This window comes from Olea europaea, chromosome 17 (genome assembly GCF_002742605.1).
Source record: "Olea europaea var. sylvestris chromosome 17, O_europaea_v1, whole genome shotgun sequence".
In the NCBI taxonomy this organism is placed as follows: domain Eukaryota; kingdom Viridiplantae; phylum Streptophyta; class Magnoliopsida; order Lamiales; family Oleaceae; genus Olea; species Olea europaea.
In genome coordinates this window covers 23,820,112-23,839,120 of record NC_036253.1, presented here as the reverse complement: position 1 = coordinate 23,839,120, position 19,009 = coordinate 23,820,112, and the positions used below count along the sequence as shown (strand labels likewise).

The 19,009-nt window shown below is 36.1% G+C and overlaps 1 protein-coding gene across 1 annotated transcript; it reads right to left on the bottom strand.

Moving 5' to 3' along the window:
- Positions 1–9,227: 9,227 nt before the first annotated feature.
- On the bottom strand, positions 9,228–9,656 carry LOC111365737. The gene has a single exon (XM_022986274.1). The coding sequence runs from the start codon at positions 9,654–9,656 to the stop codon at positions 9,228–9,230; it is 429 nt and encodes a 142-aa protein (XP_022842042.1).
- Between the last annotated feature and the right edge of the window lie 9,353 nt (positions 9,657–19,009).

The following is a 19,009-nucleotide window of genomic DNA, read 5'->3' as shown; positions in this document are numbered from 1 at the left end:
CTAATTTACCGAATTTTGCTATATGGTCTAAATTCTAAACTCATATCTCTATTTGTAAAGCATTCACAAAAATCATCAAATTATTGATCAGATAATTTAATGTATTCAATTCATAGCAAATCAACACATGGAAAAATTAAAACTAAGAATATTAATAAGATAATATAAATGATCTTAATTGGTTACATTGTTCGCCCTAACAGTGAATGTAATTATTCATAATGAAAGAAGAAAAACAGTCAATTGTCTTAGAATACATTAAAGGATTTGTAGTAAAGATTTGGAAGAATAATTAGAATTCTTACACCAAGATCTCATTCCTCTTCCAATCAATGCGCTAAACCTTCAATTGCTTGATGTTATCTTGTCTCTCAATGTGTGAAGAACTGCTCAAAAGTGTGAGAAAATTGTATTTATAGGTGTCCCCTCCATTTGTATAGAAAGTAGGGCTTTTATGGATTTCTAAATGGGCCAAAAACACATCCTAGACAATTCCGACACAGCGCCTAAGCGCTGCGAACAAATCCAGGTAACGCCTAAGCACTACGCATGTAGTGCCTAGGAGCTATGATTGCTGCGCCTAAGCGCTGGCTTTGGGGAAAAAAATCAGAAACATGGCGCTTGTGCACTGCGGGAATTGTCGTCTGTTTGATAGCATTGCACATCATTCAGTCTTTTCATATAATGTTTTCTCCCGATATTCGATCGAGCAGATTCAAGAAGCGTTGGAAAGCTAACTAAAAGGGTTACAACTTTTCTTCAGACACTATTTTCAAATTCGATCATTTGCTATGTCAAAAATGGGTCTTAATATGAGTCTAAAAATGATGTATACATTTTTTTGGTTGGAACTTGATGTGTGATCATACTTTAATTGTATTTCATCCCTTTGTTGTCTTTCTTTATTCAATTGACTCCGACCACTCTTGAATCTTCATCGTGAGGTCCGACACAACTTTTGAGTATTTGTACTTTAGTCCCCAAACTTTGGATCTCTTACAACTTAGTTCATTTTCTCCAATTTTGTCAACTTTTGCTTATTTCCTTTAATTTTTTGTACCATCATTGAATTTTAGCGATTCAACACGAAATGTAATAATTTAGGTCATAATTCATCCGAAAAGGCAACTAAATATCATCGTTTAAAATCTTGTATGATTTTCAAAAAAAAAATTAATAATAATAATAATAATAATAAAATTAAACTAAAATGTTACATACCTTTTTCGATGTTTAGAAGTATAAGGTAACTTCTAAAAATTACTAGGGAAAGCACCTTAGCGCCTATGCCTATAGGGTTATAGTCATAATACACTTTCTCAAGTTTTATCAAATTTTTGAGACACTACCTCTCTAATAAAATGCAGCCTAATGTCTATATTTAGTGTGTTCATGAAACATGTGGTTCTTAAATAAATGGATGTCAGATTAACTATTAGAGTATGCTATTTCATTATTACTTAAAGCACCTAATTCATTAATCAAATCTCTAAACCACAAAACTTCTTTCATAGCTTTGGAGTCATCAATATACTCAAATTTATTAGCAAATAGAGCAACACTATATTGGAGTTGAGACTTCCAACTCACACAAAAGTCATACAAAGTAAACACATAAAAAAGAAGTGGACTTCCTATTACCTCTATCACCTTTATAGTCAACATCCACGAACCTTTTAAGTTTCATACCCTCCATAGCAGACTTGTAAACTAATCCCGCATCAAAAAGTACTCTTTAAGTACCTAAACAACAACTTTAATGCTTCCCAATGTTTGAAACAAGGATTAGACATTTAAAATATTCACAGTGAAAGCCAATCCAGGTGTAGTACAGACTATGAGATACATAACAAAACCAATAACATTAGAGTAAGACACTTCATTCATAAAATCCTTTTCTTCTTTATTTGCAGTCGATTGGTCTTTAGACAATATAAAATGGTTTCCAAGAGACACGGAAGCAGATTTGCAATCAAGCAAGCCAAATTTCTTCAAAATTTTAAGCACACAAAGAGTTTGATGCACAACTAAGCAAGAACTAGATCTATCCCTGTTATCTCAGTACCAAGGATTCTCCTAGTATGTCCTAAGTCTTTTATATCAAATTCTTTAGTCAACTCAATTTTAATCTTGTTTACCACAATTACATTAGGTCCAATTAACAACTTAGCATCCACCTAAAGTAACAAATACACATATTCTTTATTAGTATTGTGGTGCTGTTAACACAAGCACTTATTAAACTCACTCCCCTTAAAACCAATAGATAACACATATGAATCAAACTTTTTATAGATGAATAAAAATCTTTTCATCAAGATCACCATGCAAAATTGCAGTTTTAACATTAAGTTTTTCAAGTTCTCAATCATAGTAAGAAACAAATGCAAGTGTGACCCTAATAGTGGTGTACTTAATGACTCGCAAAAGATCTCATCATAATCTACCATTCATTCTATATATAACCCTTGACTGCCAATCTAGCCTTATATCTCATAGGCTTACTTTCAGTAGTTTCCTCTTTTATCTCATAGACCCACTTGCATCCCACTATAGATTTATCTTTTGGTCTAGGAACTAAATCTCAAGCTTGATTCTTAATAAATGAACTTATCTCTTCACTCATGGCACTTTGCCATTCCTCTCTTTTTTGCCTCCTCATAAGTATTTAGTTCCTTATTGGCTAGTTATTGGTAAATAGTATAGGACATCCTCTTGGGTTCCATATGTTGTCTAATCTCTCTATCTATAACTAACTTGTAATCAGCTAGAAGGTTTTGGTTGTTAGGATTGTCCTCAACAATTTTCTGATCACCTTCTAATTCTATATTCTGTTGATTTTGTATATTATTCTCCATCATGCTTGGGGTTAGAAGGGATGTGGACATTCACTCGCTCTACCTTAACTGAGGCCTCTTCCCTAACTCACTGCTCTTCACTCTCCATACAAAGCATCTTAGACTCATTAAAAGTAGCATCTTGACTTATGATTATTCTCACACCTTTCTGGCTTCTAATACAACCTATATTCCTTAACATCGCCCTTAAGGTAATATAAGAAGACATACTTCTTAGCTCTAGATTCTAATTTTCTATCTTTGATGAGAAAAAGCTACACAAGCAAAGGTACTTTGCATAGAATAATCAACACATTTACCGTCTAAAATCTAGCGCGAAATATCACCATTTAAGGCAGCGAAAGGAGTCATATTAGTCCCAACATTAGTCATAACGTCTTCACCCTAAAAAGACATAGGCATACCAAAACTTAACATCACACATCTAACTTTATCAGGTAAGGTGCAATTCATCATTTCTGCAATCCCATTTTTACTAGAAAGTGTAAGGTGCAGTCCTATGTCTAGTATGCCAGATTGACCACACAAATTGTCAATTTCACTATTGAGAAATTCAATACCTTTATCAATACACAAACATTTCACATTTTTACCTGTGTGGTTCTCTACCTTAAATTTTCAATTTTCAAAATTCACAAAAGTTTCAGATATATCTTTCAGGAAATAACCCTACATACATTTGGAGAAATTGTCAATAATAGACAGAAAGTATTTGTTACCATCAAAATTGAGATTTCTCCCCTAACCCCACATATCAGTATGAATGTATTCTAACACTCTAGATGTGTTGTATGTGCTAGATGCAAATAACATCCTACAGTGTTTATCAAGCACACAATGATCACAAATTAGCACGTCATACACCTGATCCTTACCAAACACACCATTATCATTAAGGAATTTAAGTCCTTAGCACTAATGTGAGTTAACCTATTATGCCACTTCTGTGTATGATCTGTGTTAGTGATAGTGGAATTTAAACCACCTATCACCTCTAAACCACAAAACTTCTTTGATGGCTTCAGAGACAGCAATATACTAAAATTCAGTAGAAGATAATGGAACAATATATGTTGGAGCTGAGACTTCCAACTCATACAATAGTCACACAAAGTAAACACATACGAATAAGTGAATTTTCTATTAGCTCTATCATCGCTATAGTCTATATCCATGAACCTTTCAAGTTTCATACTCTCCATGGCAGACTTATAAACTAACCCTCATCAAAAGTACTCTTTGAGTACCTAAACAACCACTTTAACGCTTCCCAGTGTTTGAAATTAGGATTACACGTGGACCTATTTAAAACATTTATAGTGAAAGCCAAGTCAAGTATAGTACACCCCATAAGGTACATAACAAAATCAATAACAGTAGAGTAAGGCACTTTACTCATAAAATCCTTTTCTTCTTCATTTGAAGTCGATTGGTCTTTAGACAATATAAAATGGTTTTCAAGAGGCACAGAAGTAGGTTTGCAATCAAGCATACCAAATTTCTTCAAAATTTTAAGCACTAAAGAAATTGATGTACAACTAAGTAAGAACTAGACCTATCCTTGTTAATCCCCATACCAAGGATCTTCCTAGTATGTTCTAGGTCTTTCATATCAAATTTTTTACTCTACTCAATTTTAATCTTGTTTATCACATTCATATTAGGTCCAACTAACAATGTACTATCCACATTAAGTAACAAATACACATATTTTTTATTAGTACTGTGGTGCTGTTAATACAAGCACTTGTTAAACTCACTCCTTTTGAAACCAATAGATAACACATATGACTAAAACTTTTTATATAACTATCATGGAGACTATTTTGGACCATAAAAAGATTTCTTTAGAAAACACACATGATCAGGTTTAGACTTACTTTCGAAACCTTTGAACCGAAAAATAAAAATCTTTTTATCAAGATCACCATGCAAAATTACAATTTTAACATCAAGTTGTTCAAGTTTCCAATCATAGTAAGCAACAAAAGCAAGCGTGACCCTAATAGTGATGTACTTAATAACTGACAACAGATCTTATTATAATCTACCCATTCATTCTGTGTATAACCATTGGCTACTAATCTAGCCTTATTCTCATAGGCTCACTTTCAGTAGTTTCTTCTTTTATCTCATAGACTTACTTGCATCCCACTACAGATTTATACTTTGGTCTAGGAAGTAACTCCCAGGTTTGATTCTTAATAAGTGAACTCACCTCCTCTCATGACAACATGTCATTCCTCACTTTTTCACTCCTCATAGGTCCTTAGTTCTTTATCGGCTAGTTCTTCGTAGTTAGCATAGGCTGTCAAACATCGTCTAGAGTTCCATATGTGGTCTCGTCTTTCTATCTATAGGTAATTGATAATCAGCTGAAAGGTTTTGTTTGATAGGATTGTCCTTAACAATTTTCTCATCACTTTCTAACTCTATATTCTGTAGATTTTTTACATTACTCTCTACCTCGATTCTTCACCTTCTATACAAAAGCATCTCAGACTCATTAAAAGTCATATCTCAACTTATGATTATTTTCACATCCTCCTTGTTCTGTCCTACAACCTATATCCCTCAACACCATCAGGGTAATCTAAGAAGACACATTTCTTAGCTCTAGGTTCTAGTTTTTCTTCACTTTGATGTGAGAAAGCTGCACAAGCAAAGGTCCTCTGCATAGAATAATCATCACAAATACCATACAAAATCTCGTACGAAATATCTCCATTCAAAACAAAGGAGTTATATTAGTAACATAGCATGCAGTCATAACAGTTTTCTCCCAAAAAGACACAGGCACACCAAAACATAACATCATACATCTAACTTTATCAAATACGGTGCAATTCATCATTTCTACAATCCCAATTTACTAAAAAGTTTAAGGTACAGTCCTGTATCTAGTATGCCAGATTGATCACAAAAATTGTCAAATTCAGTATTGCAAAATTTGATACCATTATCAATGCTCAAGTATATCATATTTTTACCTGTGTGGTTCTCCACCTTAAATTTTCCATTTTTAAAATTCACAAAAGGTTTAGATTTATCTCTGAAGAAATAAACCTACACACGTCTGGAGAAATTGTCAATACTAAATAGAAAATATTAGTTACCACCAAAATTGGGATTGCTCTACGGTACCCACAGATCAGTATGAATGTATTCTAACACTCTAGATGTCTTGCATATACTAGATGCAAATGACATCCTATGATGTTTATAGAGTAAACAATGATCGCAAATTAACATGTCAGGTACCTGATCCTTACCAAACGCACCAGGAACTTATGTCCCTTAACACTAACGTTAGCTAACCTATTGTTTCATTTTCGTGTGTGATCAATGTTAGTGATAGTGAAATTTAAACCACCCATCACCTCGATGTGAAATGAAGATGCCATTGTTCTTAGTAGCCTAAAAGGCTCTCTAAGTGCACCCCTAAACATCTTTCAATACTCCATCACCAAGTATACCAGTGAAACATCTGCACTCTAACTCCCCAAGGAAATTAGATTCCTACCCATATGTGGAATGTATCTAACTTTTTTAAATATGTGCATAAAATCACTATCAAATCTGATAGTTAGACTACTTAGACAAGTGATCTTATATGAGACTCCACCCATGCAACTACATGTCCATAATCAAACTCATGCAAATGATGAAACCACAATTTATTTTGTTATAACACGAAAGAAGCATCGAAGTCAAGAATCTACTCATGTATATGAAAGTTCATAGATAGGTTAATTTCACTTGGTTCAGTATCTAAGAGCATGTAAACCTCCCAGGTTCATCTCTCGAGACAATAACATTTACCCCACTGGGTTCACCAGCCCCTTATCTCTCAACTGGTTTTTCTTTTTATGGGACTTATTTATGAAACGTAGTTTCCTACCCATAACATTTTCCTCCCTTTTGTCTTCCTTAGTAACTTAGATCTTCCTCTTCTTTTTTTCTTGCCATCGCTATTTTGCCCCTCTCCACCACAAAAAATGAGATTTACCCCTCACATGGTGAATATTTCTTGCTTTTCTCTCCTTTTTTTTTTTCAGCTTTCATCTCACTCTTCTTGCTCATTAAGAAATTGATGACTATATTGGAAGCAAGGGTCCTCATCCCATATTTTATTGCAATTTTTTTTTCTTCCTTATAGCTATCAGGAATAGCATTCAAGATAATAATAGTTTTATATTCATCAAAAATCATTTCACCACAATTTGTAATATCTTGAACCAATTTATTAAAAGCGCCAAGATTTTCATTTAAATCTTTCGAGGGATCAATTTAGAAATTGAAAAAAATTTAAAGTAAAAAAAAATGTTGGGCATGGATTGAGTCAAATAAAGGTCTTCAAGCTTTTTTCGAAGTTTTTTGGCGCAATCATGTTTACTAACTTTTCATAAAACAGAGTCAAATAAGTGTAAGATAATATCCTTAGTCGCAGTTGCAAAAAAGCATTATCAATAACTTTTGAAGCCTTTTGTTGTATTAAAATCTCTTTAATCTTTTGTTGCCAAATAGAAAAATCACATTTATCGTTTAAGACACTCAACTCAAAATGGTGCATAGACATCTTAACACATAAGATACATGGTATGCAAAGTAGCATTAATAGAAACAATCACACAAAGAAAGTTCTAAAGGTCGCACATATACTCACTGGCGGATCCACAGTGGGTCAAGTGAACCACCAGCTTAAAATTCAATTTATTTATTTATTTATTTTGTAGAAATCAGATTTGAAGCCTCATTCTTTGGGAAATTATTCTTGTTGATGATTTTTTTTGCATTTTCCTATGAAATGGAATTGGGAATCAGGTTAATAAGTACTCCAATTTCTATCTTGTTTTGACGATTTTATGGTAATGAATTATTGTTGTGATTTTTTTCTTTATTTAAACTGGATTGCAGTTGATAATGTAACATTTAGAATTTGCTGTGATTTTTGTGTTTTTTTTTACTTGAATTGATTGTGATGGAAAAATAATTTAAAAGTAAATACGGGTTTTTTTTTTTTTTTTTTAATAATGATTACAATGTTACTGAAAGGATTATTCGTGATAAAAGCGATACATATGATGTTGGAAATAAAAAGGATCAATAAACTTGGTGAAGATAAACGTAATTATGTGTTATTTGTAAATTTGATTGTGTTCCACTAACTCAAAATATTTGCGTCCACCACTGGATATACTCTTGTCTAAATTTCTAGGGTTTTCATGATATTTGCAATCTCAATCTCAATCTCTGGGGAACTATCGACAAGTTAAAGTCAAAGGTAACAGCTCTATTCACAAATAACTCAGCAACAATACAGAATTATGCAACAAAAAATAGAGCCACAAAAATGTTAATATTACAATTTAGTTAATATTACAATTTAGGCAAATAGTCCTAAAATACTAGCATCAAGTAAGGCTACAATGCTATTGGTCATCCCACAGGATGACCTGCTATTGAAAAAATTTAAAGAGTTTCAGTCAATTTACCATAGCAGACCGATTTGTGGTCTATAATTATGAGAGATACGAAATTAATTAAGAATGCAAGTCTTTATTGTAAAATCAACAGACCCATGCTTCAATTGCACCATGAACAGATGTTTAATTTACCACAGGTTAATTCCAGCCTAGAAATATGAAAAACAGCCACTATAGGAGCCTATAACCAGGCTTTGATACTAGTTTAGAGTGATAAACGCACAAATCAATCAATTAACAAACACAAAGTAAGTTAAATATGCAATAGACTTAAAGTGAATGGATTGAGGCTCATATCAAGAGTCGAAAATCACACAGAAGCACTATACAAATTGAACCTAGATTACCCACTCACAATGGATGACAAAGGATACCAAAAACTCGCTGAAGCTATACACGGAAGCAACGAAATAAGGGGCGAAACGAGATAGTAATCAGAGGGTAAAACGAATGGACGGCAGTGCAAAATTGATTCCCAAATAGTTGGTAAAAAACTGACAAGAAAAGCAACAAAGAAGGCAATCACAAAGGTGAAAGAGACAAAGTAGTCGCAGTGTTAGATAGCATTATTCTTAATTTATTGTCAAACATTAATTTCAATCATACATATTCATAACAACTTCTCACTATTATCTACATATTTTGGAAATTTGTAAACTCTTTATAAATTTGTCAAACGTAGGAACTTCACATCTTAAACTTTTAGACTGATTTAGAGCTAGAAGAACCAATTTTATAAAGTATGAAAGTAAATAAAGCAAGACAAAGCAAAATCATTGGCGAAAGTAATTAGGCAATTCAGTTTCATAATTCATTATTCGTTACATAGTACAAGATTGCAAGTAAGTTGATGCAAACAGAACCATATAAAAAATATCCCATATCAAACTTGATATTGCTCCAGTTGAAGATCTTTAGTCTTCAACGGAACATATTCTCCAAGATACCCTCCAAGATGATCGGCTAACAATGATTTATCGATGTTTTCGTGGTGATACGACTTGCAGATGAAGTAGATTATTGTCTGCATGATGAGGCCTAATAGCATCAAAATTGACAGCAAAAATAGGCATAAACTTCCATACCCTACTCTGTTTACAAGTCCAATTTCTCCCTTCCGAATGACTAAACGATTTTCGAAAAACATCTGAATTCCTGAGAAGCATAGACCTAATACAAGAAAAATACCAACAGAAACTCCCATTTTCCCCTTGATAAGAGCCTGACTTTTTGCCATGGCATTAAGGCCATAACTTTCTTCCAAAACCGAAACCACGCTTGCCAGATGCCATATTACACTGATATATACCATTCCGATCAAGTATATGATGATAAAAAGTAAGGTTAAAGTTACCACAGTTTTATTATATGATCCGAGCAAAAAAAGACTGAAAATAAAGATCAAGACCAAGAATGCAATTAAATTGTATGCAAAGAAAATAATAAAATTCCATATGAACGTAACCATAAGCCTCTTCCAAACCATTGGAACCACACTCATGATCTTTCCGAAGCTAATTTCTTTGGCAGTATAAATACATGCAATTGTATAGACCACAGCAGATGTAGAAAGAAGGGCAAGAATGGTGAAGAAAATCAAATAGCCAATCTTGAACAGAGTATAGGCAGTCAATTCAGATGATAAAATACTCGAGATAGTGTTATATGAAGAAGTACCCTGTGGAGTTATATCCAACATGTATTCATTATGCACGATATCTGCAAATAGAAGCTCTGAAATTTGGATGTGGGCTAAGTAGATGAAGGAAAGAGGAAGGATTAAGGCTAAGGTTATTTGGCTGAAAATTTTTCTCCACGAAGTAACTATATTGTATGACTCTTTGAAGATTCCAAAGAACCCCATAAACTGAATTTCGTCTTGTTCCCTATCCATGATTTTCAGAAAACTTTTAGAGAATAGCGGATTTGGGATTGCAGTTCGAGGAGAATTGGCCGATATATGTGAAGATGGAGGAGGGTTATAGACTTTGACTAGTTGGATTTGGCCATTTGGTCTTGGGTGAAACGGGAAATGGACGATTCCTACGAAGAAATTTCACTACCATTCTTGTTATGTCGTTAGACTTTGTCGTGAATGGCGTGGACAAGAAATCTAAACTTAAAGAATTGGTCAAATTGCCAACATGATTCCGCGTACTCTACTAGGAAAGAAAACGTAAATAACATTATTTACGACATAAATTATTATTTTAAAACTAGGCTTTATGAAACACCCCAAATACTGTGTCAAATGGTTCATATTACATTATTTAAGATGGCAAATTCATTACCAATGGCTGCTTTCGTATTAGTTGATCATATTTAAGGCTATTTTTGGCACATCAAATAGTATTGTTTTTGTTTCTTGCATATTTCTATGAATAATTATATTCATACTAGTGTCTTTATTATTTGCACAACATTTTTCGTTATAGTAAAGGTCCACAACATTTTTAATCAAATGTTTGATTATCCAAATATTGCTCGTAGGGATGCATTCTCTGTTGTCAACACCCTTAAATTTGCAGCCATCTGTTATATGGCACGAGTATTAGAAATGCTCGTTGAGTGTTGTATACGTTCGCATGTGATCTAATAATTTGTAACTTAGAGAACCTCTAACTCAAGATAGAGTAGCACAATAACGGTTGATAAATGTATTTTGTGCACTTAATTGAGCCATATCACTAAGTTTTTATGTTGTTAAAGTATTGACTTCTACTTGGGTTAATTTCGTTTTGTTTTTTAATATTGGGCCCGTTTCAAAGTAATTGGAAAATAAAGAAGAATTAATTGGCCATTGAAAAGAAGTTGAAGGACCAAAATTAAAGTGATTAAAAGTGGAGGATCAAAATAAGGAAAGAATGAAGAAGAGGGGCCAAAGTGCAATTTTTGGAGAGATTCACATAACTACAAAACTGGTTGACAGCCCAGTTATTTAGGCCGAGCAATCGGCCGGCTATGTCAAAACAAAACACAGGCAAAACCAGATGCCTGGGCGATCGCCCTGGCAATTCATGGGAAGAACTTTTTAAAGGCTGTTTCGCGCGAGTTAGTCGCTAACAATTAAAAAGAGATCAGACGATTATGTAAGGGACAAACCTCTTGAGACAAAGTTCCAAAAAGGGGTGTTCTTTATTGGCGGTGACTTTACAATCGGAAATTAAAAACAGAATGCCTCTAAGGGGCGCAAGTACACGAGTTATTGAAAGAAGTGTTTAAATCTAAGTTAAGAAATTTAAAATTATATGTTCTCTGTTCGAGAGTTTTGGATTCGGTCCCTTTGCTCTATGTCTTTACTTCCTTTTATACTCCCTGGATGATCTCTTTGTGATCAACCGCCTAAAAGTGCTGGATCGTTCTATAACTGCCCACTTTCCTCGTAATGGCCAACTTGTTATGGAACTACCTTTTCTAACTGCTGCCATTACTCTTTGTCGTTCAACCGTCTTCAATTAAGTTCCTTGAATCGTGGAACGTGATAGGGCTGCTTTAATAACTGCTTTGATAACTGCACTTCTTGATAACCACAACATTTCGTGTTTGCTAAGACCTTGGGTGACTCGAAAGTTTGGGCGAGAATAGAGTAATAGCTCTGGGCGACTGCATGGCACTCTATTCGCTCAGATTCTGGGCGACTTGCAAACTTGAGCGATGGTGTTACCACGTTCTTGGGCCTCCATATTTGGGCCTTCATCTTAAATTGTTTGATTGGGCTTCGTTCTTTGGGCTATCTGATTTGGGGATCCTCCAATTGGGCTTCATTCTTTGGGCCGTTCGATTTGGGCTGAATTTTTTATGTGTCAACAATTACCCCCCAATATGGCAGAATTAATACCAATTATTAAATTTTACTATATTCACTTTGTGTTTCCAGCAACATTCGAAATTCCCAAGAATTTCAATCATTGTTTTCTTCCATGCTTGAAAAGGTGCGACGTTTTGCAAACCCTTATAACCCCCAAACACGCCATTTCACTGCACTATTAAATCACGCCTCACTTTTTCGCATTTCTCTCCGACGATTTACTGTTCATCTTTTTGCTTCCCTGCTACGTAACTCTGAAAAAACTCCGTTTCATCCCTAATAGCTACCTCACAATCTCAATCTGGCGACTCCTTTAGTTTTGATGACTTTCAAAAATTTCTGAGTCGTCCATACATAACTCCGAACTTTCTCGCGCCCGCCAATGTCGAACTCAATGAGTTCTACCTAGGTTCTTTCTTCAACAATGCAGAGGTAGTCGAACAGGCGGCGGTGGGCCAGCTATTTCCTTGTACTCAAGGCCCTCCATTTCTAAACTCTCTGCCACTGGGGCCACTTCGCGAAAGAGGTATTCGCACTTAGCCCAAATCTGACGTAGTTTTCCGTAGGTGGCATGCTCGCCTTGTGGACCATGATCCTACTAAAGCACTTTTTGATAATATTAGAATTTCTGATTTGTTAGAAATCTCTATTCAATCCCCTACTTTTGATTCAGCACTTTTTTTGATCGCTCTAAGTTTTTGGTCTTCTGAATATAATACCTTTGTTTTCCCTCTTGGCCCCATGTCTATTACTTTAAGGGATGTTGGGGCCCTAGTGAATCTACCACCTTTGAACAATACCATTTTCCCTGGTATCTTAGTTTCTGGTGGCGCCCCAAAGTTTGGTAGAAACTACACCGAGTCTTATTCAAGCCTGCAAGCCCTTTATAACCATTCGAGCGCTGAGCCTTCCCATACTGAGTGTAGCCTTTCTTTTGGTTTGGCTTTATAAATATATTTTGTGTGTGCCAAGCATAAAGCCCTCCCTGAGCTATTTACCCATAGTGCACGAATTAGCGCGTAGCAGGCCTTTGAATTTATGTTCTTTCTTTTTGGCTGCCCTCTATAGAGGTATGGCTTCTCTTCAAACTCAATTGAAGAATGGTGCATCTCCTACTGGCAGTGGACCTTTTTGGTTCACTCAAATGTGGTTGAGATCCTATTTTCCGTTGCTTGGTACTCCATCAATTTCTCGTCCTTCTGCTAGCTGTTATGGGCTAGCCATTGAGCCCCTGGCTTCTGTAAATTTGTCTAGAAGGGACATTTTTTCATTCTTTTATTCTTTTGATTCAATCCCTTCATTCTTTCATTTTCCTCCCTTTTTGACTCCAGACTATGTGCATCCTCCCTCTACTATAGACAGCGCGAGCACCTCTCTACTCATTTGGATCCAGTTCTTGACCGGGAGGGAGTTATTTCATGATATTTTGACGGGGACCAATGCTAAGGCAGGGGTAGAAATATATGCTCCCCAATTTTTTGCTCGCCAAGTTGGTTTCGGCCAAACCTGGCCTGTTCCTCCTTGCTATTCAAGGAACTTGATTGACCGCTTCTATATTATCAATAAGGCGGAGGCAGAGGTTATAAATGCTCTCAATCTTCTTTTGACTAGCCATTTTTCATTAGTCCCTTTCAATTCTAGCCATGCCATTCACCCCCTTTTTGAACAGTTCTAGCCGTCAGTGAAGAGCAGATTATTTGCGACTGATGCCAATCGTGCCTTTCATTTACTGGACCAGCCGAGCATTTCTTCCCCTCCTCTTGTTTTAGTCACTCCTTTGTCCATCCGGAGTCCTTCTCCTCCTCGTCGCGCTAAACAGTCTGCTCGTCCATCTTCTTCTCTCCTTGCCAAGCCTATTGCAGCCAAAAGTGCCCCAAGCCGCAAACGGCCAGCCTCAGCATCTACCATTCTGGAGGATGATGTTGATGATGATGATGATACCCCTCTTATCATCAGGAGGAAGGTAATTAAATTGGTTTACTCATAAGCATACTTTTCCATACTTGAAACTTTTCTGTGTGCTGATGATTTATTTAGACTTCTCAGAAAAGTTCAGCCTCTCCTTTAAAGGCTTTGGTATCGATAGCTCCTACTCCATCATCTTCCTCTGAGGCTGCTTCATCCAAACCAGCTGATGAAGGGACTACGCTTAAAGAGACATTTTCAGTCCCAGAATCCTCATCACAACCAATGGATGAGCCACCTTCTTCCCAGGGCGTCAACCCCCCAAACATCGAAGCAGAAGGTAATTCAGTTTTTTGATGCTTCACCTTTGCTTGTGCTATTGGTTTCTGATTTGTTGCTTTTGAGTTCTGCAGATGCTCCTATGAGTTTTCCTGTTGTGGGAACATCTTCTCGCTTAGACAAGGGGAAGTCCTCGCGAATGGTGGAGCCACAGGTGGCAGCCTTGGCTGAGGATATGCCATCTTCCAAGATTATTGATGAAGTAATCTTTGCTTCACTTTTATTTCCATCTTGTTCGTTGTAGTGAGAATCTTCAGTATTGACAATTTCCTTGCAGGATGCTGATAAGATTGTGCATTCCATCCAAGACCTGTTCGCTTCCTGGGGGCAAGTTAAGACATCTCGCCCTACTCTATCTGGTCGTTTTGCTACTTCTTCAGAGGAAGATTTGAAATTTCTCAAACAGTCGATATTTGAGTACGTATCTTTCATGGATATGGACATTGGTAAGGCTAGTGCTGCCAGACATAAGGATAAGCTTGAGCATTTGAATGCGAAGTTGGAGCAAGCACTGACACTTCCGTCGCTCAATCTTTCTGCCGATTTTAAAGCGACGTTGAAAGTTATCCATTCCGAGGTCCTCTCCTTGCTGGCCAAGAATGCTGAACTGAAGGTCAAAAGTACTCAATATCTTCATGCCGTATCTGAAATAGAGTCTTTGCATCTAGAGATAACAAGGCTGAGGACGAGTTGAAAGAAATCTCTTCCGAAGTCATGATTGAAGACTCTTTGATGGTTAGTTTGGCTACTCAGATGAAGGAACTTCAAGCCAAAATGGACAACTGCAAGGGGAGAATGGCTGCTAAAAAGCGCAACGCCTCCCAGGGAATTGAGCGAACTAAGTCTTTGGTCGAGCAATACAAGAATCTGGAAGTTGATGATGATGTCGTGGCCGAATTGAACATCACTTCCTCTCGGCAGAACGAGGATTGGGAAAAACTTAGGGAACGAATTCGTTCAGTATGGGGTGGATTGTAATTTAAGACATATGACGCCTTAACTTTTTTTTTTGTAATTTCGCATTTGATTTTCCCTTTGTAACCTTGTTCATCATTAATGAACATATATGTTAACTCCTTGTGTATTTATTTGATGTTTGTCTTTTAACCTCCAATTCTTCAAGCATTTGACTGCTTTGTGTTAAAAATATTGCACATTTTCTCTTGATATTTCCACCTCTTTTCCTAAGATTTTGGGCTACTTAATTCCATTTACTAGGTAGAATGTCGCTGCTCATATTCTATCTCTTCATCTCCACCCCCCTATAAATGTATGTATGCTTCGCACTTTCCATCTTCCATCTTCATCTTTATTTTCTTCTTCGAAACCAATTTGCTACCATTGTTTGGCATTCTGACAATCAATCCAAAACTTTCATCTTCTATAAAAATGGATTGTTTGGTCCGCCCATTTTACTATTTGTCTTGATGTCACCTTTGGTATGGGAGGTATAGGAAATATTTTTTGGCCAGCAACAAAGTTTTTCCCATCAAAGTTCTTCCCATCGTCTCTTTGTCCTTTACAAGGAGTTCGATGATAGAATGTAATTTTTGGGATGCTTGCGGGCCACCTTGCTTGCTGAGAGTGCTTCTCAGTCTCTTTGCCGGCCATTGCAGCGATGCATTTAGGAAGGCGGTGCGAGGCCAGTCCGGTGCGATGGCAGTCCACCCTCTTACTCGGCGATCGACCGGGAGATTAGCTTACTTTTAACTGTAGTTTGTAGAGCATCTATTATTTGTATCTTGCAACTTTGTAATGAACGTTTGATAATAAAGGACTTTATTCGAACGTATTTCGCTCTGATCTTGTTATCTTTTAATCGTTCAACATGTTTTGATTACGCTTTTATCTGTTCACATTCCCATAAAGAAGGAACATATTTTTTTAAATATTTGCCGTTAATGAATCTCACGTGCTTGGTGCCATATAAATCTTCCAAATGATACGCTCCATTGGGCAACACACTGTTTATTTTGTATGGTCCTTCCCAATTGGGCGACCACTTCCCGCACTTTAGATCCTTGCTATCCAAAGGGAGTATCATCTTCCAAACTAGTTCACCCAGGCTGAATGACTTGGCCATGACTTTTTTATTATAAAACTTAGCCATTCTTTGTTTTTGAACTTGCAATCTATCTAAGACGTCCAACTTTAATTCGTCCAATCCCAATAAATTTTGAACTAGTGATTCGGTATACTCATCATCATTCAACATATGTTGCAAGCACACTCTAATCGATTGCACGTTGATTTTCATAAGCAAAACGGCCTCCTGTCCATAAGCAAGTTGGAAAGGAGTAACTTTGGTACTTGACCGAGGTGATGTTCTATAAGCCCACAAGGCCTTGTTCAGACATTCGTGCCAATTTCTGGCATTTTCGTCTATCATCTTTCTAATGATATTTTTTAGAATCTTATTAGAAGATTCTGCTTGTCCGTTGGATTGAGCGTAATATGGTGTGTAGTTTACTAATTTAACCCCAAACTCGCTCAAAAATTTGTTTACTTGATCCCCATTCAAAGATGTTCTATGATCTACCATCAACATTTGTGGAATTCCAAACCTATAAATGATGTGATCACGGATAAACTCTATGACATTCTTTTGGGTGATCTTTTTCAAAGGTACCGCCTCTACCCACTTGGTGAAATAGTCGGTTGCAACTATAACAAAAGTATGTTGCTTGGACGATGGGGGATAAATCTTCCCTATCAGGTCTATCGCCCAACTCTTGAACGGCCAAGGTTTAATAGTATGTGTCATCTCTCGTGCTGGCGCCCTTTGTATTGGACCATGCTTTTGGCATGCTAAAGAACTCTTTGCATACTGAATGCATAATTCTTCCATCTTTGGCCAAAAATATCCACTCCTAATAATTAACCATCTCATCCTTTGGCCAGCTTGATGAGCTCCACATATCCCTTCGTGCACCTCAGCCATGATCGTCCTGGCTTCTTGCAAACTTACACACTTTAGCAATACACCATCAGAGTGTTTCTTAAACAACTCTTCATCTATTAGTGTATAGTTCAACAAACACAGCTTCATTTTCCTACTAATCTCTCCATTAGGTTCTTTAAGGAACCTTTTAATCTCTATTCTCCAATCCATTGCATCTCTATCTTGTATGCTGTGAAGTTCAATCTTTCTCGCCCTTCTTTGAGTCACGAGCAATATGGTTCCATTCTCACAAGTGGACTTCCAATTCAAAACCTTTGAGTACTGATAAGTGTGTTTTTACACACTTATTTGGATCATAAACATGACTTAAACATGGATAAAATGGTGGAATTGTGACTTGATCCAGTTAAATTTATGTATTGTAGGTAATTCAATGGAAATTGTGAAATTCAGGAGAAAAGAGCCGAAGAAGGACCAAAACACAACAATTTGATAGTTCGAGGACCAAAGGTGCAAATATTGAAAAGTTGAGCTAAATGCAAAAAGAGAGGGAAGACATGCCAAGTATAAGCTCAATGACAAAGCAAAACAACTGGAAGAAGAAAATATTGAATAGGGACTGAAATGAAGACAATTGAAAGTTGGAGGACCAAAGCGCAAATACTCAAAAGATATGCCGAATGAGGGGCATAAGAATTGATGGTATCAATCATCAATTGGAAGATAAAATTTGTTGAAAAGATGAAGAAATCGAAGAAAGAAGTCAAGAGAAGCAACAAAGAAGTTCGGGGACCAAATTGAACAAACCACATAGATGTTACATCTATGCGACCGCATAGTGTAACCTTCTATGCGGTCGCATAGAGGGTTCCAGGGACTCAATGAGCCCAAAAATATTGATCTATGCGACCGCATAGATTCCTTCTATGCGGTCGCATAGAAGGATTTTGGAACTCCCGGGCGCGGTTTTTCGTTTTGGTTGAAACTCCTTTTCTACTTAATTTGGACGCGATATAAAGACCTAAGATCATGATATGAAGGGTAAGAACGACCAGGGAGAAAAGAGAGACCAAAATTGGAGGCAAGAAACTTGATTTTGGATTCAATTTCACACGAGCTCGAGAAGGGATTGAAGATTATACACACGGATTGAAGAACTTCTATACGGGTGTATTCTTATTATCTTTTAATTTCGTTTTTCAATTTCTTGATTTTTGCAATGATGATTATAGGCTAGGGCTTTTATTCATTAGGAATTTGATGAACCTTTTGATGATTTAAATTCTCGTTATTTCATAAATTCAATATTAATTTCGATTGGACAAATGCTTGATTTATATGAGTTGAATGTTTCCATAATTATTTGGCCAATTATTATGTGATTGTAGATGATTTATTCTTTGCATTCGAAAGAAGGGGAATAAATTCGATAGAATATAAATCGACATAGGGTTCGATAGGGGATGGAAACTTACCTCTATGCTTTATGCAATTCATGAAAATGTTCATAAAAAGTCATGCATTCCTATACATTGCATCATCCATAGAAATATAGGCTGGTGATGTGTAAGAGTAGATTCAATATATATCGAGAGAGTATACTGGATAATTTAGGAACATTGAATTGGCATTTTGTTCATCGATTCGTTGAATTTGTGAAATTAGGGTTTTTAATAATCAATTGGGGATTCAAGTTCTTAATGATTTCATT

Coding starts and splice junctions, on each gene's coding strand:
- LOC111365737 (XM_022986274.1), bottom strand. CDS start 9,656: ATGGTATATATCAGTGTAATATGGCATCTGGCAAGCGTGGTTTCGGTT.